This window comes from Phocoena phocoena, chromosome X (genome assembly GCF_963924675.1).
Source record: "Phocoena phocoena chromosome X, mPhoPho1.1, whole genome shotgun sequence".
Lineage (NCBI taxonomy): Eukaryota > Metazoa > Chordata > Mammalia > Artiodactyla > Phocoenidae > Phocoena > Phocoena phocoena.
In genome coordinates, this window is record NC_089240.1 from 27,624,361 (window position 1) to 27,645,881 (window position 21,521).

A 21,521-nucleotide genomic window follows, 5' to 3' on the forward strand; every position below is an offset into this window, starting at 1 on the left:
CGCATTCCCTGAAAACCAAATCTATACTAAGAAAAATTCTATTTTGAACACGATTGGAACTTTACGAGTACTCAATCTCCATCCCATTTTATTGATTTCAAATGGAGAGATAAACTGAAGTATAGCAGGGCTGCAAATGACATTGTTTAGATAAACGTATCTTGTCAGAATTATCCTGGTACCAGCATTAGAGGCTCCAGGCATACTGAGAACTAAGATCCTGGCTTAGGCTCTAAACAAGAAACACGACATGTCTCAACAGACACCTGATTTTAAGAAAATGCTTTTTTGGACCATTTGAGTTGGAACCTTTCCACTATGCTGCAAATATTCATAAAGGCATTCATTCCTAAAAGACAAAAGCTTAGAAAAGCAGAACTATTCAAATCACTGGATATTAGCAGAGATACACAAAACTGCCCTCCAGTCACTCAGTTTTAATCTACATCATGAAAAAAAGTCAATACGATATTTAAAAAAGATTGCAAGGGATAACGGAAAATGTTTAGACAGAGCTGAATGGATACTGTAAAATAAATGAGTGTTATTTTCCTCTTGGGGGAAAAAAGAAGGTTTTTTTCATTGGTAAAATAACAAATGTCTTTCTATATAGTATGTTTGGATTTGTATAAACATCTTAGCCCAATTTCCGTATTTCTCAGGCAAGAAACAGAGCACTTAACTGTGTAGTGGGAATTCAGTCTCATAAATCACTCACTCTTTTAGGCCTGTGTGTATCAACCTGGTTGGGGAAGCCTCATGGTTCCAGTCTGAGGGAGGAACATTCTACTATATCAGTTGGACAGCTATCTATGTTGGTCATTACAAGGCAATTTTGCTCTTGTATTGCTGGTTTTAGAAATGGCATTCTATACATTACACAGAAGTGCACTCTTCTTCTCCAAATTAGCTGTGGAAGAGACCGACTAGTTTCTTGCCAGATTAATTTCTCTTCTTCCTGGGCTCAACACGGGACATTATTTTCCAGATTCCCTTGCAGTTAGATGTGGCCATGTGACAAGTTCCAGCCAACAGATTATGAACAAAGTAATGTGTACGACTTCCAGGCCTGGCTCATAATAAATGCCAACGGTCAATACTCGTTCCTCACCTGCCCGTTAAATGCATAACACTTTGATGCTCTGGACACAAATGTTGGAAGGGGCTTGGGCTCCTGAATGACTTCATTAAGTGCTTCTTACTTTGGAATACACCAGAATAAAAAGTGAACTTATACTGTGGTAAACTACCAAGATTTGAGAGCTTACCTGTTACAGTGGCCACCGCCACCTAACTAATACATTAGCATATATCCAAACACACTGTTTAATCAACAGTAATTAAAATTTCAAAATCAAGAAGAGTCCAGTTTAATTAATACTCACTACAACTGAAAGGGGAAATGTCTCCAGGAAGTCAATCAAAACATCCGTAACTGCCGACTGAAACCATCTTTAGTCCTAGCAGTCCTAGTGATTCAGGTCATTAACAAAAACATCAAAACAAGGTGGGAAGTGGTAAACATTCTGAAAGGAACACACACTTCTAAGCCAGAAAGAGACATCTGCAAATTCTAAGCTCTGTTCTTTGATTATTTTGTAAGCTTGAACAATTTAACCATTCTCAGAAACTGTTTCCTCGTCTATAAAATGGGGATTATGAAATTTAGCTGACAGGATTTTGTACAGGGTTTACACACACACGCACAAATACACACACCACACACAACATGTACTGCCTGATACCTGGGAGGTACTCAATAAAATAAGAGCTATTATCACTGTGTACCTAATAAATAAATGTAAGTATGACTAATAATATTTTCCAAATATTAACCTTCGATTCTGGTCACTCTTTCCCCTCCCCCAACATACTGGCAGCCAGACATTCTGCTTCTACTTCCTTAGGGAAGTGTTGACACAACAGAATGTATATTATGAAGACACAGACTCTTGGTTTTTAAGTTTCCAAAGCCTAGGCCTGGTATAAGACAAAAGCTTTGGAAGGAAAAAAGGATGATTAAATGAAGGTTTTCCCTACTCTTGCACTAGAAAAGATTCCTCTGGATGTGGGAGGGGAAACGAGCGGGCATTGCAGGGGAAGTAAGAAAATTTAATATTGATATGTATCCCTGGAGGGAAAGGAGGTGGAAGGAAGGGAGGAAACCCAGGGAAATCCAAGAGAATCTGATAGCAGAGGTGACCTGGGCCTTATTTCTGAGGAGAGCCTCTGAGGAAAACAGGACGGAAAGCAGTTTCCCTTAACCTTCCCTCTATCCCTCACCCTTCCCTCTATCCCTCTTCCTGACCTCATGCACAATCACTCTGAATCATCCCGTATAAAGAAGAGTAGGTGCAATGTCTAGGCACATGGGCCTTAAACAGCCTCTCAAAGTTCCCACCCACCCCAGTATGGCATGAGGAATGGTACAGCCATCTCTGATATTACACAATGAGGGCATCCAAGCAGCAGAGAGACGTCTAGATCTGGAAGTGCCACTGCAGACAGGAAACAAAGGTGGTCCAGGAAGCAACTCCCTGCTTGAACCAACAACCAAGGATATGAGCAAAGAGAATGGCATCTCCATGGATGCCAGCCCAGATAAATGACAAGTGAGGAGCAAATGTTCTGCCACAGCCATGCTCACCACAGCAGCCCCCCGCCATGCTTTGTGACTACATAAGGCTGGATTGATGAAAATTATATTTTCTCTATTCCAGAGGATTACATTGTTATTGAAAGATAACATTATGGACTAAAAATCTTAGTTACAATAGTTTTTCTTTTTGTAATTTGAGTTTTTTAATTACTGCAAAATATTGGAGATTTTTTTAAACATCTTTATTGGAGTATAATTGCTTTACAATGGTGTGTTAGTTTCTGCTTTATAACAAAGTGAATCAGTTATACACATATATATGTCCCCATATCTCTTCCCTCTTGCATCTCCCTCCCTCCCACCCTCCCTATCCCACCCGCTAGGCGGTCACAAAGCACCGAGCTGATCTCCCTGTGCTCTGCGGCTGCTTCCCACTAGCTATCTATTTTACGTTTGGTAGTGTATATATGTCCATGCCACTCTCTCGCTTTGTCACAGCTTACCCTTCTGGCTCCCCATATCCTCAAGCCCATTCTCTAGTAGGTCTGTGTCTTTATTCCCGTCTTACCCCTACAATAGTTTTAATATACAACTGTTGAGGCTATTTTTATAAACGTGATGGAGGTTTATGAACTTAAGTCATTATAGAAACTTTTCGTACATGTTTCCTTAAGTTTCACGTGCCCCTTACGAAAAGACTTACTTCGATCAGTAATGACTGTCCTAGCCTCTTGATTGCTGGTCTTGTTTTTCAAATTCTGGGCAGCAGTAATGAGTTCTTCCAACTGGGGGCGCCTCTGTTCCAAATCCTGCAGTGTTGCCTGAAGGAACAGATATGACAATATTGAGGTTCTCCAGCACTGTGCATTCCTTTAATGGAATACAAAAAAAAGTGTAATTTTCAAACCAACCAAAGCACTTTTAGAAATAAAAAAAAGATGTTACTAGATATAAATCTCTAATGTATAAGGCTTTACAGAGAACAATTTAACAAGAAGTGTGTTTCATTTTTAGATACCAAAACTATTTCAAGTGAAAATCTTGATTATGGATTTGCTTTACTATTTAAGAGATTAGACGGAGTCATTTCAGAGTACCTGGGTTTACTTAAACCAACATATGAGTGCCATGAGTAAAAAAAATGTAATTTTGAATTATGACAATGTATTTGAGAGAAGACAGCTATTTATACTTATAATCTCATTCTGTGCAGTGTCAAAATTCAGGTGTGCATTTTAGAAACAGAAAAAGCAGACAAGTGATTAAGAGATATAACTTACTTAACTTCTTCGTACCTGCAACTCCTCACCTATAAAATGAGGTGATGTAGATGAGCTAAATTAGTCTTTCCCCAAAATCGACTCCAGTAAGAATCACCTGATTCCTTTGCCTCACTTCTGAGTGAATGAATTAGATGGCAGGAGGAGGGCTGGAAAGCTGCATTTTTAACAAATTCTCTGCTTAATTTTTATGATCAGGCAAGTTTGGAAAGCATCAGGCTAGAAGTTAATATTTGTAGTCTGTACTACAACTGACTTTAATACTGCTATAATAAAAGAACCAAAGACAATGAAGCCAACAAATATATATATGTTGGGCTGCGCCCGGCAGGCCTACAAAGCCTGCGCTTGCCCAGCTTCAAGACCGAAGGAGGAGCCTGGAGTCAGCAACACAGACATCAGTGCTTTAATGGATGGGGGAGCTGACCTGTCTGAAGGAAGGTCTTGGAGGCAACACGCCAGCGTGCGTAGCAGACAGCAGGCAGGACATGGCGGCAGTCTTCACTCCCAGCGGGAGTGGGCCAGTTAGAGGGGAATTGACATCAGGTGGGCTCATTAGTTACCAGGGAAACCAGCAGAGGGGCACGCCCCTCACCGCCCCTTCGATGAAAACAATCACCAGCTGGGGCCTGGGGCAAGCATGCAGGAAGGTCGGTCATGTGGATAAGATACAGGCGAAACAGGCACTGGTCGGGCAGGGGATGTACAGAGAGCAAGAGAACAGCCATCTCGAGTGGTCTGACCATAAAATATATATTTAATTATAGGTAGCAACGTCCTCCTTCCCTCAAGTGTCCATCTGTTGACTCTGTCATCTACTCTCTCTACACTGAGGGCACAAATCCCAGTGATATTTACAAAGAAGTTTCGGGAAAAGTAAGGTATCTCCCTTGTTCTTGTACTAAAACCGAATACATTTTATTGGTTGTTGACAGATGTTTTACACGTCTTCTCATTTTTCGTCTCCTGATAACCACACTCATCACTAAGCCAGAAGTCTTTATGGTTTTAAATCTTATGCTCTTTCTACTACCACATGAGGCCAATGAAAGTGAAGAGGTGAGATGTGGTAGATGGTAATGTTTATGAACATCAGTTATCTACTATGCCCTTTGACTGGTGCTGATTTTCTAAACACTTTTGTATTTAGAAAGGCCAAATTTTGATCATTCTGTAGTGTTTTTTTGTGAAGAGGTAGGGAGATAGGCCTCGTGATTTGAGCTCAATTGCTTTTAGTAGTGTTAAAATAATGGGAAGAACTTATCCAAACATCACACATCTATTTTGAGCGTTTTCCCCTCTCTACCGAAAAATTGGAGGGGTTAACTTTTAACAAATTTTCCACATTTGTAAGCTGTGATTGCTCAGAAGAAAAATCCAATTTTCAGGTTCCTAACTTTTATGGTTTCTTTACACAAAAGTGTGTTTGAAATATGGAACAAGTTGCCAAAGACAGCTATTGACGTGAGTGGCGTAAGTCAGCTGGAGAGTACTGAATAAATTCTCAAGTAGGAGCCATATAGTAGCAGACAGATTTTACGAAATCAGATGTCTTCCAGGATTAGAGTGTTACACTCTGCTCACCTGTGACACGGCAAGCTCAGAAGGTACTTTGGAATTCCTGACTCTTAAATGTTTAATACATTCAATAATAGATTTTTAAAAAACAGACTTACCCAGAAACCATAGTCAAGTCTTCCCCTCTATATACACATAGCTAGCCAAGTACACAAATTCATTCATTTACTCACTCACCTTTTTCATTTTATAAATATCAAGTGAGTGTAGGCACTGTTTTAGGTGTTATGGATATAGCAGTGAATGAATACATTAAGTTTGTTTTATGCCATTTAAGTAAAATTTTGTGTTTTTTGATACTTGGAAATTTTTACATAGCAAAGATTATCTTTCTCATCATTTTCTCTTTGATTTAATATTAATCCACCCTCAAACAACCAGGCCATTCTTTGCTTCTAAATTCTGGATACATAACCCAATGATGGCTATACTTTTCCCATTCTTTTAGGATTATAAAGTTCGTTTAAGAAGTATGTTGTAGAAGTAACTTGATCAACTTCAATCTGAACCTTAACCAGGCTCTAAATTAAACCTGACCACAATGAACAGCTTTTACTGCTGAAATGAGCAAGCATGTCAATTTAGACTTAAAACCAGCCATTTTCCTCTCTAATGAACAAAACAGGTCTCAGGGTACTGTGAGACCTGTTCTCTAGTTGGGTAATTCTCTAATTCTGCTGACAGACACATGCTTTATCAGCACCTGAGAAGATTATTAATGACATCCTTGGAAGCAGCCTCCTTAAAAATCTAAGGAGATTCACAACTGCAATAAAACTATGCCTTTCTAAGATTTCAAACAAAACTGTAACTTTATTCCACTTTTTGGTCAACACATACAAATGTCCATTGCAAAAAAGAAAATGTACAATAATAATTATTATGTGTGTATGTATATATGTGGAATTTATGAGACGCTAATATGCTAATTAAATAGTGGTTTCTCAGTAGACCAGAATGGGAATTTTCTTCCTCCATTTTCCTTCCGGAAATAAAGGGAAGGATCTGAATATGGCATTCATTTAATATTTTTTTAAGATATTATACAAACAGTGACTGAAATACCTTCTTGCTAAAAAACAGGACACATGCACGCAATGAGAGGAACAATTATTTTTTCTTTTCGTTTGGTTTTCTTTTGAGTGTACTCTATTTATTTGCTATTACAATTTCTTTAATTTTATAATCCCATAACTTCTCAAATACAATGACCTTCATCTCTATTCCACTGAGCCACCCACAGATGAGAGAACACCTTACATCTAATTATTACTCAGACTACCCACTTCCCAAATATCCATCTACAAAATTCTGTTCTCTGCCCCCAATCTGGTGCTCATACCAGATGCTACTCTCTCAGAAACACTGTTTCTACTCTAATCTTCATCCTCATGTGACCTCCAGCTGTCTTCTATTGTTCAGTTTCTTTATTCTAGGTTTAGTGGTCTATATTTGTCATACTAAACAAGTAGAATGCTAATTATGCTTATTTTTTCTGATATGAGCTCAGATACTTCTAACTTAAGTGAACAAAACTAGAACTATTACATGCTTAACAGTAACTAAGCATGATAATTGAGCACGTCTACAGGGATCTATCATTCTGGAAGAAACAAACATAAGGGAAGAAAGGAATCAGTGCTATTTCTAAGGAGTCATAAGCCAGCTACCCGGCTCTACTAAAAACAGCTTACCCCTTGGAGATGAGAATTCATCATGGATTCCACTAGCTGAGCAAAGATGGAGAAAAAAAAAATCTTCAGATACAAAGTGAATCAAAAGTCGTTAATCCTACCAAGTCTCCCCAGGGTTGACAGAAATGGTTATGAATAGCAATTCTGTGAAAAAGAGAGTTAAAGGATGGAGCCATGCGTACTAGAAGTAGGTTATTTTAGGCTCTTAGAAAGAATCACACTTCATAATGCTATTTGTTAAAATGAAATACTACCTAAATAATACTCAAATAGAAAACTCTATATGTGTAGTTGAATATTTAGTATTTATATGCCTTAGACCTTAACCAGAAACTTGTTATATTTTTAGTATTTTTCTACAAAAATCAACAATCTTCACATAGTTAACTTTAGAACAAAGGCCCATGGTGATTTTCACTTGTTGCCATTTTCAGGAAATAAGCATGAATTCAACTTACATGTAATGTAAAAATGGAGACCTTATAGTCTTTTATTTACAATTTAAAAAATTAACTTTAAAGATTGACAAGGTGAGACAGTTTACAGAACTACTTTATGTATGGAAGAAAATAAGCGTTTAAGTCAGGTAGGTCCTAAATTGTAGCCTTTCTAGTAACTGAAAGAGATTTACCCGTGCTGATGCTAATCATCTGTCTAGCTTTCAACTGCCTCCTGGAGGGCCTTAATTCTGGCTTCTATTCTTGCATTCGGCTGCCTCTCCAAATAGATTGGCTAAACCCAAAGTAGTCTTTCTTGTCCTCCACTTCCTCACTTCTCATTTACATTTTAAACTGGCCTGGATATTTTCCTGCTAGGCATAACTTTTCTACTTCTCTGAATGTTCTACCAGCATCTCGGTTGGCAACTTCTTCACAAGCGCCTTCTAACTATGGTTATCCTTTTGTCCTTCATTCACTCAAGAAATAATTTTTAAAAAAGCATTTTACTTTTATATAATCTAGAAGTTACAGAAAATTTGTAAGAATGGTCAAAGAACTCACACATACCCTTCACCCAGATTCACTAATTGTTAATAGTTTGCCACATTTTATCATTTATCATTCTATCATTACATATACACGTAATATCTGTATATGTAATATTATATATATTCTCTTCTGAACCATTTGCGAATAATCTGCAGATAGCATGCCCTTTACTCCTAGATATTTCAGTGTTTATTCTTTGGAAACAAATGCACTCTCTTACACAACCTCAGCTCAATTTCTAGTTCAGGAAATTTAACATGGCTTTAGTACGATAATCTAATCTACATTCTTTATTCATAGTATAAAAAGTACTCCTTTAATTGCCTTTCATTTACTGGTCCAGCCTCATGCATTGCATTTAGTTGTCCTATCTCTTTAGTCACCTTTAATCTGAAATAGTTCTTTGCCTTTCTTTGAACTTCATATCGCTGATTATTTTGAAGAATACAAGCCAGGTATTTTGTAGAATGTACCCCAATTTGGGTTTCAGCAAATACTTTTATATATTTATGTTATGTCAGTCATTGAGCTAGTCATAGGAGATACAGCCGAGAAGGAGGAAAAATTATGATTCTCAAGTGAAAAATGAACTAGTAGTGAGGAGAGGCAGTAAATAAGCAATTATAATAAACTGAGGTGAGTATTACAATAGGGGTAGCACAGGGAGTTATCAAAGCATACAGCAGAGATATCTAACCAAATTTAGGGTGTCAAGGAGAGTCTTCTGAAAGAAGTGGAGCTGGTTCTCAGGTCTTCTTTATCTAAACTACACAATTTTCTTGTGTGCCTAACCTCCATCTTTTAAAGTTTTTTTCAGCTTTATTTGGGTAGATTTGACAAATAGAAATTGTATATAAAAGTATACAACTTGTTTTGATATATGTATACATTGTGAAATGATCACCACAATCAAACTAGTTAACATATCCATCATCTCACAGTTACCTTGTGTGTGTGTGTGTGTGTGTGTGTGTGTGTGTGTGTGTGTGTGTGTGTGAGATGAGGACACTTAAGATCTACGCTCTTAGCAAATTTCAAGTGTACACTCTTAGTAACTATAGTTACCATGCTTTACATTAGACATCTAGAACTTATTCATCTTATAACTGGAAGTTTGTAGCCTATGACCAACATCATCCCATTTCCCTTATCCCACAGCTCTTGACAACCATCATTCTACTCTGTTTCTCAGAGTTCAACTGTTTTTAGATTCCACATATAAATAAGATTTTACAGTATTTGTCTTTCTGTGTCTGGCTTATTTCACTTAGTATAATGTCTTCCAAGTTCACCCATGTTGTCAAAAATGGCAGGATTCCCCCTTCTTGAGGCTTAATAATATCCAATGTATATATACCTATACCACAATTTCTTTATCCATTCATCCACTGATGGACATCTAAGTTGTTTACATATCTTGGCTACTGTGAATAATGCTGCAGTGAATATGGAAGTGCAGATATCTCTTTGGGATCCCGATTCCATTTCCTTTAGATATAAACCCAGAAGTGAGACTGCTGGATCATATGGTATTTCTATTTTTAATCTTCTGAGGAACCTCGTTACCAACAGTGTACGAGGGTTCCCTTTTCTCCATACCCTCACCAACAGTTGTAATCTCTTGTCTTTTTGATAATAGCCATTCTAACAGGTGTGAGGTAATTTTCATTACCTCACACCTGGTAGATTTGCATTTCCCTGATGATTAGTGATGTTGAGCACCTTCTCATAGACCTGTTGGCCATTTGGATGTCTTCTTTGGAAAAATGTTTATTCAGGTCCTCTGCCCAATTTTAAATCTGATTATTATTATTTTACTCTTGAGTTGTATGAGTTTCCTTATACATTTTGGATCTTAAACCCTTATCAGATACATGGTTTGCAAATACTTCCTATCATTCCATAGGTTGCCTTCTCATTCTGTTGATTTTTTCCTTTGCTGTGCATAAGCATTTTTAGTTTGATGCAATCTCACTAGTCTATTTTTGCTTTTGTTGCCTGTGATTTTGGTGTCATATCCAAAAAAGAATTGCCTAGGCTAATGTCAAGAAGCTTTCTTCCTGTTTTCTTCTAGTAGTTTTACGCTTTCATGTCTTTAAGTGCCATTGCTGCTAATTCCCACTGTGGTGGCCCCGAGAAAGTGCAAGCCTTTTATGACTGAGATCTAAATGACTGAGGACTTTAGCTGCTGCATTTGGAAATCCATCACTACATTGGAGAGAAGAAGCCAAGCCTCCCACAGACTGCTCCCCACCAATGACTGAGTGTGATGGAGATACTAAAGCAGAGTCTTTCTTGGGAGAGCAGGGGCTCCTCTGGCTGACTGCAGCTCCATGTCTCCCTGACAGCTTTGCTGAACCTTCCTCAGACTGTACACTGGGGTACTTCTACCCAATTTTCTCTCCCTTTTTCCTTCATTTTGTGTCAGACTTGCATTTTGGTCTAATGGCTGTCCTACCTTCCCTGGCTTCCTGTCTATTTCCTTTCACATTGATATTTTCTCTAATAAAATAATTTCCTGTTTAATCCTGTCTTAGGACATTTAAACTTAGGCCCCAACTAACACACCCACTTTAGCCCTTCTAATCCCTAAACCTCTCATCAGTTCTTCAGATCCACATAATATGGTGACTCCATGATATTACCACCTGGATGTATAGTTCACAATTTCTGGACATTATTAATATAACTCTTAAGATTCAAGTCAATTAGTATTTTTAAATTAGCTGTATTAAAAACCACTGCTACTTTTTTTTTTTAAAGGGCATGACCATTATTTTCAACGAGCCTAGACATTAACTGAAGGAAAACAAGATTATTTATGTGTGTTACATGGTGATGGGGATGGTTCCGTTCTATGCCTGTAGCTCAAGAACACTGGGATATCAAAGCAAGACACCAGGAATCCTGAAAGACATGACAAAAGGAACTTTGAGGCACGTTTTCTGACTACGGAAGATAGCAAAGCTAAGACAAAAAAAAAGTAAAGTCTTTCTGAGTCAGAATTGCCCTGGGTAGGCAGAGACCTCAAGCAGGGCCAGCTTCACAGGCATGCAACTTAAAAGTGGCTGCACTGGGCTCTGCAAATAGAAGGGCCCCTTACTTGGTTTCCACTGCTGTTGCTCTCTTGAAATTCTTTATTATTTTTTAACAAGGGGCCCTGCATTTTCATTTGTCATTGGGGCTCACAAATTATGTAGCCAATCCTGACCTTAACCCTGAAGTGAGCAGAGAATAATAGTTGTGTATCTTGCCTGAAGTGATGGCCAAGAACACACTTAAATGCAAATTATGTCAATCAAATGCCTCTTGCTTAGTTCCTGAGAATTTGTTCTAAATTTCTGTAAGGAGCAATCATGAGGCTAAAAAATACATATTTGAGAAAAAAAATATCTTTTGGTCAGGAAAAGCAGAACAGGACACTTGGCAGTCCTCTGAGATGGGGCCCTTTTACTACCAATGGTTATTGGGGAAGCAAAGTCACTGTGATTGTAGGAGAAGTGAAACAGGGAACTTGACCTATCCCAAAAGTGGTGAATCATCTGAGAAAATAATTTGGGACCAAAAGGGGAACCTGTGGTTCCGGCAACAATAATGGCCACTGAGATCTCAAATTCCATTTCACGTTTTAGCTAAGTATTAGTTTTACCTAAGGCTAGGGTGGCCTTGGGAAATACACCTGGGAAACAGCTAATCCCACAGTTACTAACCTGCAAATGCCAAGCACTCGGCTAATACACATAGAAAGATAAAACTTGACCTCTTTTCTCAAGGAACTCATAATCTAGCAAAAACTAAAGACTCATAAAGAACTAATACAGTGGGAAATAATATTAACAACAACAATACTTGCTACTGAGCACTTACGGTGCACCAGGAGAATCTACCACAGATTAGTGGTTACGGGAATGGATTCTGGAGTAAGGCTGCCTGGGTTTGAATCCTGGCTGCCATCTACTTGGTTTCTTATTTTCAGCAAGTTACTTAACTACTCTCTTATTTCTACCACTAAAATGAAAATAATAAGAGTACCTACCTCTTAAGTTATGAGAATTACTCAGGTTAATATTTATAAAATGCTTGGAACATTTCTTGTTGCATAATAAGAACAAAGTTCTAAAGACAAATTTAATTAATTTCATCTTCATCATACTCTAAGAGGTAGGTACTATTTGCTTCTTTTATTATCCCTAGTTTACAGATAAGGAAAATGAAAGTAAAGGAAGCAGTTTGTCCAGGATCACTGGTTAATAAGTGGTAGAACTTCGAATACAAGCAATTTGGCCCCAGGGGTCACACACTTAAAAGCTATGATATTAGGATATAGTTACAAAGTACCTATGCTATAGTATAGCTATCATATAGTGTGATATAATTATTATACAGGTGTGATTAAATGGGACAAGAGCATTGAAACGGGATCATTCAAGGGGAAATTACCTATTCAGCTGATTAACTACTGAATCAGTCAGGCTTCCTGCAATAAGCAAATGGCTCATATACACTACTCTATATAAAATACATAACTAATAAGGACCTACTATATAGCACAGGGAACTCTACTCAATACTCTGTAATGGCCTATATGGGAAAAGAATCTAAAAAAAGAGTGGATATATGTATATGTATAACTGATTCACTTTGCTGTACACCTGAAACTAACACACTTTGTAAATCAACTATAGTCCAATAAAAATTTTTTTTAAAAATGGGATGGGAAGCCTTTCCTCCTCAAGGCCTGAAAGGAAAACGAGAGGGTACCTTTCAAGAATCCAAGAAGTAGCTACAGCGAGAGGACCTCGATAGGAGCTGTGGCTGTCAGTAAAGGGACCTATAGTCATCCCCTGACTCACTCTCCCGTCACCCTCTGCTCTGCTGGTGCCTCCCGTTAGGAGGATGCAACTAATGGGTCAGCAAGCCCACTGCTGCTGTCCATGTTATTCGTCCTCCCAGGGTAGAACAGGAAGTTAGAAAGTGGATCTGAGAAACTGTGAAGCAAAAGTATCAAAGTGAATGGTAAAGATAAAAACAACCACTAACAGGAATCAGTGAGGGGAGTAAACATATATGAGAATTCTCAGGAAAGACTTCATAGCAGAGATGGTGCTGCACTTGAACCTTGGAAGATTTGGCTAGGTCATGGAGTGGGGGGCATTATTAGGGAATAGAAAGCAGGAGCAAAGGCATGGAAATGAAACAAAGCCTCAGCTGGGCTGGCTGGTGTCTAGGATTCATTGGAAATAATGGGAGGTAGGCTTAGATAGGTATAGTGGAAGTCATTTATGGTTGGCTTTTTAAAAATCAGTTTGGATTTTATCATGAGGAAATGGGAAACAATGAAGACTAGAAAAACTGAAGCTATGGGAGCCAAGATTTTTGTAATCCTTTGGACACCTTATTCTTTCTGGCTGGAATACCTTCCTCGGTTCTTAGTCCTCTCCTGGGAATACAGTCAGCAGAAAACCATAAATAACAGTGTTGATTGACCAACTGACAGGACACAATAAGGGGAAACAGTGATACAAGAGAGAAAATTACAAGATAAATTCCACACTGGAAGGGTGTGGGAATTACTAGAACACACATCCTTGTTTTGAGCAGTGTTTATCAGTATTATAAATATTACTGACCATTTGGCCAACTTTAAAAACAGAAAAAGTGATAGATACCTAAGAAATGTGCCTCAGCCTCCCAAATTTGAGGCCTTTCTTATAATGGTCTAATACAAACTAATCTGCTATTAGTATGCTATTTTTTTAAAATCAATTCTTTTCTTTTGTTGAAAAAGAGATTATGATGATCATTTCAAGTTATTCTGTCACAGAAAACTTAAAGGATTGATTTACTTGTCATTTCATAAAACCCTTAACATGCAAAAAAATGAAAACTCCTTTCAGTTATACAAGCCAGTAAGTAAATGTGGTCTAAATTGGGGATCTTGAAATATAATCTGAAAGTCAAGAAGAATTTCAGGCTACAATTCGTTGATAATGATTTGCAAATACAGTTCTAAGCTGATAGAAAGGGTGCTGACATTTTTTAGCCATTCAACATTAGGTCTATTAGTTATTCTCCATTGTTCACATGTCTTGAAACCCTATTGTTCTGTAAATTTAGCATATCGACAGAGGATAATTGGGGCACTTTTAAGACAAGTTTTTGTCACATGTATCACATTTGTGGCCTTCTGATATTTTGACCCAATAAAATAAGTGATATAATTTCTTTTTTACCCCTACATATATTTTAGAAGAAACGGAAAACCGAAATCATTTTACAATATACATATTTTGGAATTATTCCTGCTCAAACTTTTTATTATTCATTTCTTGTTCTAGCTTGAAAAACACCATTTTTGAATCATTTTGACTTCAACTGGTCAGGATAAATTTTCTTTTATCTAATCAGAGTACCCTATACAGCAAATTGAATTATAAGTGAACCAAATTAATAAAATGGAGGATAAATTACATAACATGAATAGGGAAATGTAACTATCTGACGGCATTATTTCTAATATTTTGCCTTGTACAGAACTTCCTGATTTTGCGTCCAAAGCCTGTAGAAACCCCAGATAAAGGAGGCTAGAGCTGACAGATAATTGAGCACCGGTCAATCAAATGGGCAGGAAATATTTATTGACAGTATTCTATGCACAATACACCACAGTAGGGCATGTATCTTGTGGGTGACAGAGGATGGCATAAAAGAGCAACCCCAGTGAATTCAATGAACTTGCAATGCAATTAGGGAGATGACCTTCAGGCCTATGCATGCGTGCTCACACATGCAGTTAGCCAATAATAGAAGATAATATGTAAATGACAAACGCAATAGTCCACAGACTGCAGACTCTAAGCTAATAAGATTCTGAAGAATGGTATTTTAAGATGAGCACGCTCAGGGAAAATGCCACAGAGGACCTGGAGTTATAGGAACCTGGCCTATAACTTGGAGGATGAAAAGGATCGATAGATAATGACCTAGTGATAAGAGAGAGGGGGATTCCAGGACAAGGACTGAGCTCCAGCCAATGTATGGAGGTCTGAATACACTAGGGTGATTGGGCCAAAGTGGGGAGAGCAACTCTGTAGTGAGTAGAGAATTATGATGACTGTGATCAAGTTGGGAAGGGAGGCTGGGGCTCGGAATACCAGATGAATGAGTAAGGACATTATGTTGAAGGCAATGGGGAATCTTTGGCGGTCTTAGAACAGAGGAATGCCAAAATAAAAGTGGCATTTTAGGAATATTAATCTTGTACCACTGCATCCAAAGTCCTTTTGAAGACTGAAAAACTCAATCACAGCAATCTAAGAAAAATCTCATCTATCTCTTTGACTAAATTTCCTGTTATGAAAACATGCAAAACATTTCCAATTTAGCTTCAGGCATCCTTTTATTCCAGGAGAAAATAACTCCATTGCATATAAATAAATTCAACTCCGCTCTTGTAAAGAACTATCCCAGAGAATTATTAAACAGGTTTTCTATCTCATTTGTAATATTGCATTAAGTAGGATGGGGGTAGAGAGGGACTGTAGTTTCGGTTTAGAAACAAGTAAACATTCAGAATATGTTGTTAAAATTTTAAATTCTTGCTCCAAAGAATAAACAGAGACCCTCAGAATATGAGAATTGGGATTTCTCCAGAAATATAACTTCAAAGATTATTACCAGTGGTAAGAAGAATTATCAATATGATATTACGATGTCACATTTTGTGAACCTAACCTTTCAGTATCCTTTGTTTAGTCTATTACTGCATTAGACATATGATACTTTCTTTGGGAAATGAGTCTTCAGACAAGACTCTCGTCTCTAGGAAAGGAGCCTGACTGTTCTTTAACAGGTACTGTACTAATCCCCTCAAAAATAAAACGTCAAAGCAAACAAAAGGTTGTGCTAAAAATTATCCAGCCTCTCCACGTCTTCAAAACATTTTAGAGATGCCACTTATTTAAGTACTGATACAAGAATCTTAGTTTTTGTCGCCAACTGCAGCCGCCAATAAACTGAGGCAAAGCAAGAGATGTTGGTGTTCTGTGGTACTACCTGTACATGGCAAGTGAAGTGGAGAAGTGAGCAATTATCTAGAGGTGATTAAATTCATGTACACAGTCAACTGGTATAATTCAAGAACCCAAATGATTTTTCCCATCTTCAAATGGTAGATATTAAGGTTTGCATTATCAAAATAATTGGCACAACTGTTCAATTCATGTTGCATATATAGGGAGAGAATCAGGCTCAGTTTATTTGTCTGTAAAATAAGGATAATTACATTTATATCAATCAGTCTTGGGGCGATGAAAACTATATTTCTGAGAATTCAAATACCTTAGGTACAAGTTAGTCAAATATGGCCAGTCCAGGTTTCTTTATAGGAACAGTAATTGGGAAATATGTTATGTAGAATATATGTAATCCACCAGGTTTCAACCTTCTGACTTCACTATGTTTTGAGTGTTACGAAGTGAAGACGACACATGGATAGTGAAAAATAATGTGCTTGCGCTAAGGAATGCTCTCTTAATGGTTTGCAAACCTCTTTGAGTTTTATAAGCAAGTGTAAAATGTGTGTGTGTGTGTGTGTGTGTGTGAGAGAGAGAGAGAGAGAGAGAGAGAGAGAGAGAGAGAGCGCACCTGTGTGTACTCACACAGGAGAGGCAAGATCAAAAAAGAGAAGAGAGGTATGCACAAATCTATATCAAACTTTCGCATCAAATGGTGTGATGTGTACGATTTGGACATACATATAAGGAATAAAAGCTTAACAATTGGGTCTCCTGTTTCAAAACAGACACCATACCTTGCATATTCTCAGAGACCGACATTAATCTATTTCTTCTCAGAAATTATACGACTGGAGAAGAGAAAAATCTGTCTTTGATTGGGTGCTATGTGTTTAAGCCATGGCTTAGCTTAAATCATTTATGAAGATCATTTCTTGGTAGGTGAGTAGAGTTGCTATTATGGAGTGTTAATACACTTGCAGCCAAGTGTTGCTGGGGGGTAGGAGGTGTTAGACATTGATCAGGAGCTTAAGAGATGAGCTCTTTATTTTTGCTGGTGTAAGAGGACAATTTCTATAATAAAACAATGATTCTTCCTCTCTGTCAAAAAATACCACTTTATGACATAAAAGCTCTCTTCAGTAAACAAAGAACAGACTGTTATTAGGAGATATAAAAATTACAATAGAATGTATTTCCCTGTAGGAGCCCAACAGCCTTTAACTCAACTGGAACTTGCATTGTGACAGCTTTTAAAGGAGCGGACATATTCTATGGGGAGAAGGTCAGATATCCTTTTCAATTCCCTGGACTGTACTCGTTCTCATCCTGTAAAAATGGGTCTACATTAGCACACGGTGCCAGTAAATCACACACTTGCACTGCAGCATGAAAGGAGCCCAGCTTGGGGGGAATTGCTTTATGTGGCATAGTTCCATGCAAACACATGGCTCAAATGAAGCTGATTCCAAGGAATATGGAAACTTTATGTTCTGTTTGATAGGAAAATGCACAGCTTCTCAACTGGGAGCTTCTAGATCTGCTCCAAGGGCAAGTGTAATCAATCCTTGAATGGTTTTTGCAATGCGGCACACCTAACCAAGCTGTTTACATTACTCGGAAGAGTTAAGTTTAATTCTGTTTTATGGGGATGGTTGCTTATTATTAACACTCATTTCAATAAATTTTAAGTAATTTAAAAAGCGGCCGTAATCCCTGGAGAAAGGTTGCAGTAAGAATTCTCCAACTATCCACTTTTCTCCGTTTTATTTATATGAGGTGAGCCAAATTGCTTACCCTTTGCTGCCTCAGACGCTTTAGCGGCGTGAGACTAGGCAGCGACCAAAACCTATAATAAATAAATCAGTACTGTTAGTTGGTTCCAAATTCTAATACCTGTCTTAATTCTCTCTCCCTCTCTTCCTCTCTCTCTCTGTCTCTGTCTCTGTCTCTGTCTCTGTCTGTCTGTCTCTCTCTCTCTCTCTCTCTCTCTGTTATATTAATGATCTACCTTATTTTTAGGGGAAGTTTTCTCTACGATAGTGGCCAGAGCAGGTGTTAATGAGGTCAATACTTCAATTAAAACTTTACAAAGCTAGGTAGGCTAAAGGCAAAAGCTAATTCCAAGCTTTTGGTTCACAAAAGTGATGCTATTATACACAGGTAATGACAGAAGTAACGCCCACTACATGAGTTACTAGAGAGGAGTCAGGAGCATTAAGTATTTGGACAATGGGCAGCACAGATGGAAGGTTAAAAAATAAGAAAGGAATCTGAGGGATGCAATTGATTGAGCAATTTTGATTTAATAAATATCCATCTTATAATCTTAATAGTAATTATCTGCCCCTCATCTTGATCCACTTAGATACAGTATTCACTAAAAACATCTGCTAAAACTTGTCGCTCCACTCCCCAGAAAGTTCACTGCCTTACAATTCAAACTCCTACAGCATAACAATTACAACACAATAATAACAACTAGGTATTGTGTGTCTCCTGTGTGCCAGACATTGTCCCAAGCGCCTTACATATAGTAATTTACAGCAACCGTCTGAGCTAGGTACTTTTACCCTCTTTTCCGGACAAGGAAAATGAGGCACACAGAGATTACATAACTTACACGAGGTCACAAAGCTAACCCGTGCTGGAGGTAGAATAAAATGATTTAGATCCTCCTTTTCCAATGTTTTCCTCCATTACATTTTAGCTACAACTTCTTAAGTAGCTACAATGTAGCAGAAGCTGGGCTAGATGTTTTACAAACATCCCTTTTGAATCTTCACAACAACTTTACCTAGCTGCATATTATACCCATTTTCACACATGACGAACAGGCTCAGAGAAGATTAATAATTTCCCCCAAGGAGAGCCAGCCAGTTAGAAGTAGAAAAGCATTTGCACCCGGTCTGCCTAACTCCTAAGCCTAGCCCTGCCCACACGCCCACAAGGCCTCTCTATAAGCTACTCTGCTTCCTTTTCTCAAACTTATTCTTCACTTTCCTGCTCCTGTGATTGTACTTCCCATGCCATGGAATTCACCAATGCTTCACTACAGTTCAGTTTCTAAACTAGAGTGCAATGGGTTAAACAAATCCAGAAAAACAAAACAAAACAATCCGGAGGGAAGACTACACAATTGCTTTGTTACTCCTCATTTTTTTTTTTTCAACTTCATTTCCAAATGGACACGCTTTCCTTTTTGTCTGCTTTACTGTCATTGTTCCACATGGTTACATTCAAATTTGTGATTTTTTAAATATTGGAAATACGTATTTCTATGGGTAAAATGGAGGGATCATGCCATTTTCTCTATACCCGATTTTTACTCCTTATATTTAAGAAAAATAACCTCCAAAAAGAAACTCAATTAAAATTTTGCAAAATTGGTCATTATTAAATGCTTATGGCTGTATTTGTTTCCTATGGCTCTTGTAATAAATTATCACAAACTTAGTGGCTTAAAACAACCTAAATTTATTATTTTATAGTTCTGGAGGTCAGAAGTTTGAAAATGGGTCTCTGGGGATAAAATCAAGGTTTCAGAAGAGCTTGCATTCATTCCGGAGTCTTTAGGGGAGAATTCACTTCTTTGGCTTTTCCAGATTTTAGAAGCTGCCTGCATTCCTTGGCCTGTGGCCCCGCCTTCCATCTTCTCATTTCTCTCTCTGACTCTGCTTGTATTATCACATTGCCTTCTCTCTTATAAGGACCTTTCTGATGATATTGGGCACATCAGGATAACCCGTGAAGATCTCCCGGTGTCAAAATCCTTAACTTAACCCCTCTGCAAAGTCCCTTACACCATGTAAGGTAACATATTTACACATTCTAGAGGTTAGGACGTGAACATCTTTGGGGAGCCATTATTCAGCCTACCACAATGGTTCTGCAGTCACTTAGAATTCAACTGCTTGTCACAATGTGGCACGCTTTTTTGGGCTGGTTCAGTACTATGTGAGAGTTAGTGACAAGGGTTACAAAATTCCACAATCTAGAAAGCACAGGAGGCAAAAAAGCAGTGAGAATCCTGCTCTGCATGGCCGACCTGTTTTAACCAGTCATGCAGAGGCAGGACAGGCCTATTGTTGCATTGCTTTCACCCTGCTACCAAAAGTCCATTTGAATGTCCTTATTAAGAAGTGGAAACTGGAGCTCACAGAAGTGTTACATTTTTTTAAAAAATTAATGAACTGTGACTCCCTGAGGAAATCAGGGTGTTGCTGTTTTGTAACAAGCCACTCTTCAGGAGTAAATCCTGGAAGAATTCCAGAATAAAGTCCTTATCTTTTGGGGAGTGATAGTCAGCAGGAAAAGAAGGGGCCCTACATTCTGGGACACAGAAACAGCAGCTCCCCTTAGCTCAGCTCCGCTCATTCAGCTTTATTCTTTTCCCTTCACACCCACTCATAAACATTAAGCCTTCTTCCCAGCTGTCTTCCTCCCCTTTTTCACTTTTAAACCTCTTCTACTTTTTGACTTCTTTTCTCTGTAACAACTACTACCAAAAATCTGAAAGCTTTTTTTTTTATTGTTACCATGGAGAGAACAATTTTCTCATCAAGGAAAGGAGGTGGTGCAGAGGGAGAGGGAAGAACCACATATGAAAATTGAGAGTTAGTTTCAACAATTTCCAATTAAATCTTTTCACTACCATACACAAAACAACAGGAACACAGTGGGTGGCCAATTTAGCCCAAGGATGTGAATGAATCAGTAGGCTCTGTGATAATGTGCTGGGCAGGGTCAGGGAGGTAGGGAGGGGGACCCTCAATGCTGAACAATGATAACTGATAGATAATTACTATGCAGTTGTTTGAATAGATGCTGCTCCCTATCATTTTCAGGTAAATGACCTTCAGAATGGCGGAAGAGGATTTTCTCCAAAATGATGAAATAGAAATATGTAGACACACAAAGCGAGTAGAGGGAAGAGACCTGTGAAATATTTCTCAATGATATTTTTTACAAAATGAGTGCTATAGGGACAGAGAGAACAAGAGCAAATTACCAATGCCCCCTGGTTTTCTTTTCTCCACTCTTCTCTTTATAAGGTGAAAACAAAGTGGAAGAAGATTCAAATATAGAAGCATCAGGTGGTGAAACATCAGTGAGATTTTATTGAAGTCTAGAATTTTATACCTAAACTAGAAAAAATCTGTTGCTGATTTCTAGACGTGCCAATATTAAGAAATACGTGAAATAATATTAATCTTCTATTTTAATTTTCATGAGATGAATCACACATATGTTTTATTCTTTCTGATCCTTCTGAGCAAAACCAAATTATGAAATTTTTAAAAATGATGTTTCTCAAATGACAACAGATAAATTATCATATCTTTAGTAGATGAATACTGCATAAA

At 37.9% G+C, this 21,521-nt stretch overlaps 1 protein-coding gene across 4 annotated transcripts in view; it reads right to left on the reverse strand.

Annotated features, from left to right (window-relative positions):
* Positions 1 to 21,521, reverse strand: part of DMD (dystrophin) — a 2,035,184-nt gene that overhangs the window by 640,487 nt on the left and 1,373,176 nt on the right. For all 4 annotated transcript variants that reach the window (XM_065901098.1, XM_065901100.1, XM_065901101.1 and 1 more), the window contains one exon: positions 3,303 to 3,420. In XM_065901098.1, the coding sequence (XP_065757170.1) occupies positions 3,303 to 3,420 (118 nt within the window). The remainder of the gene's footprint in view (positions 1 to 3,302; positions 3,421 to 21,521) is intronic.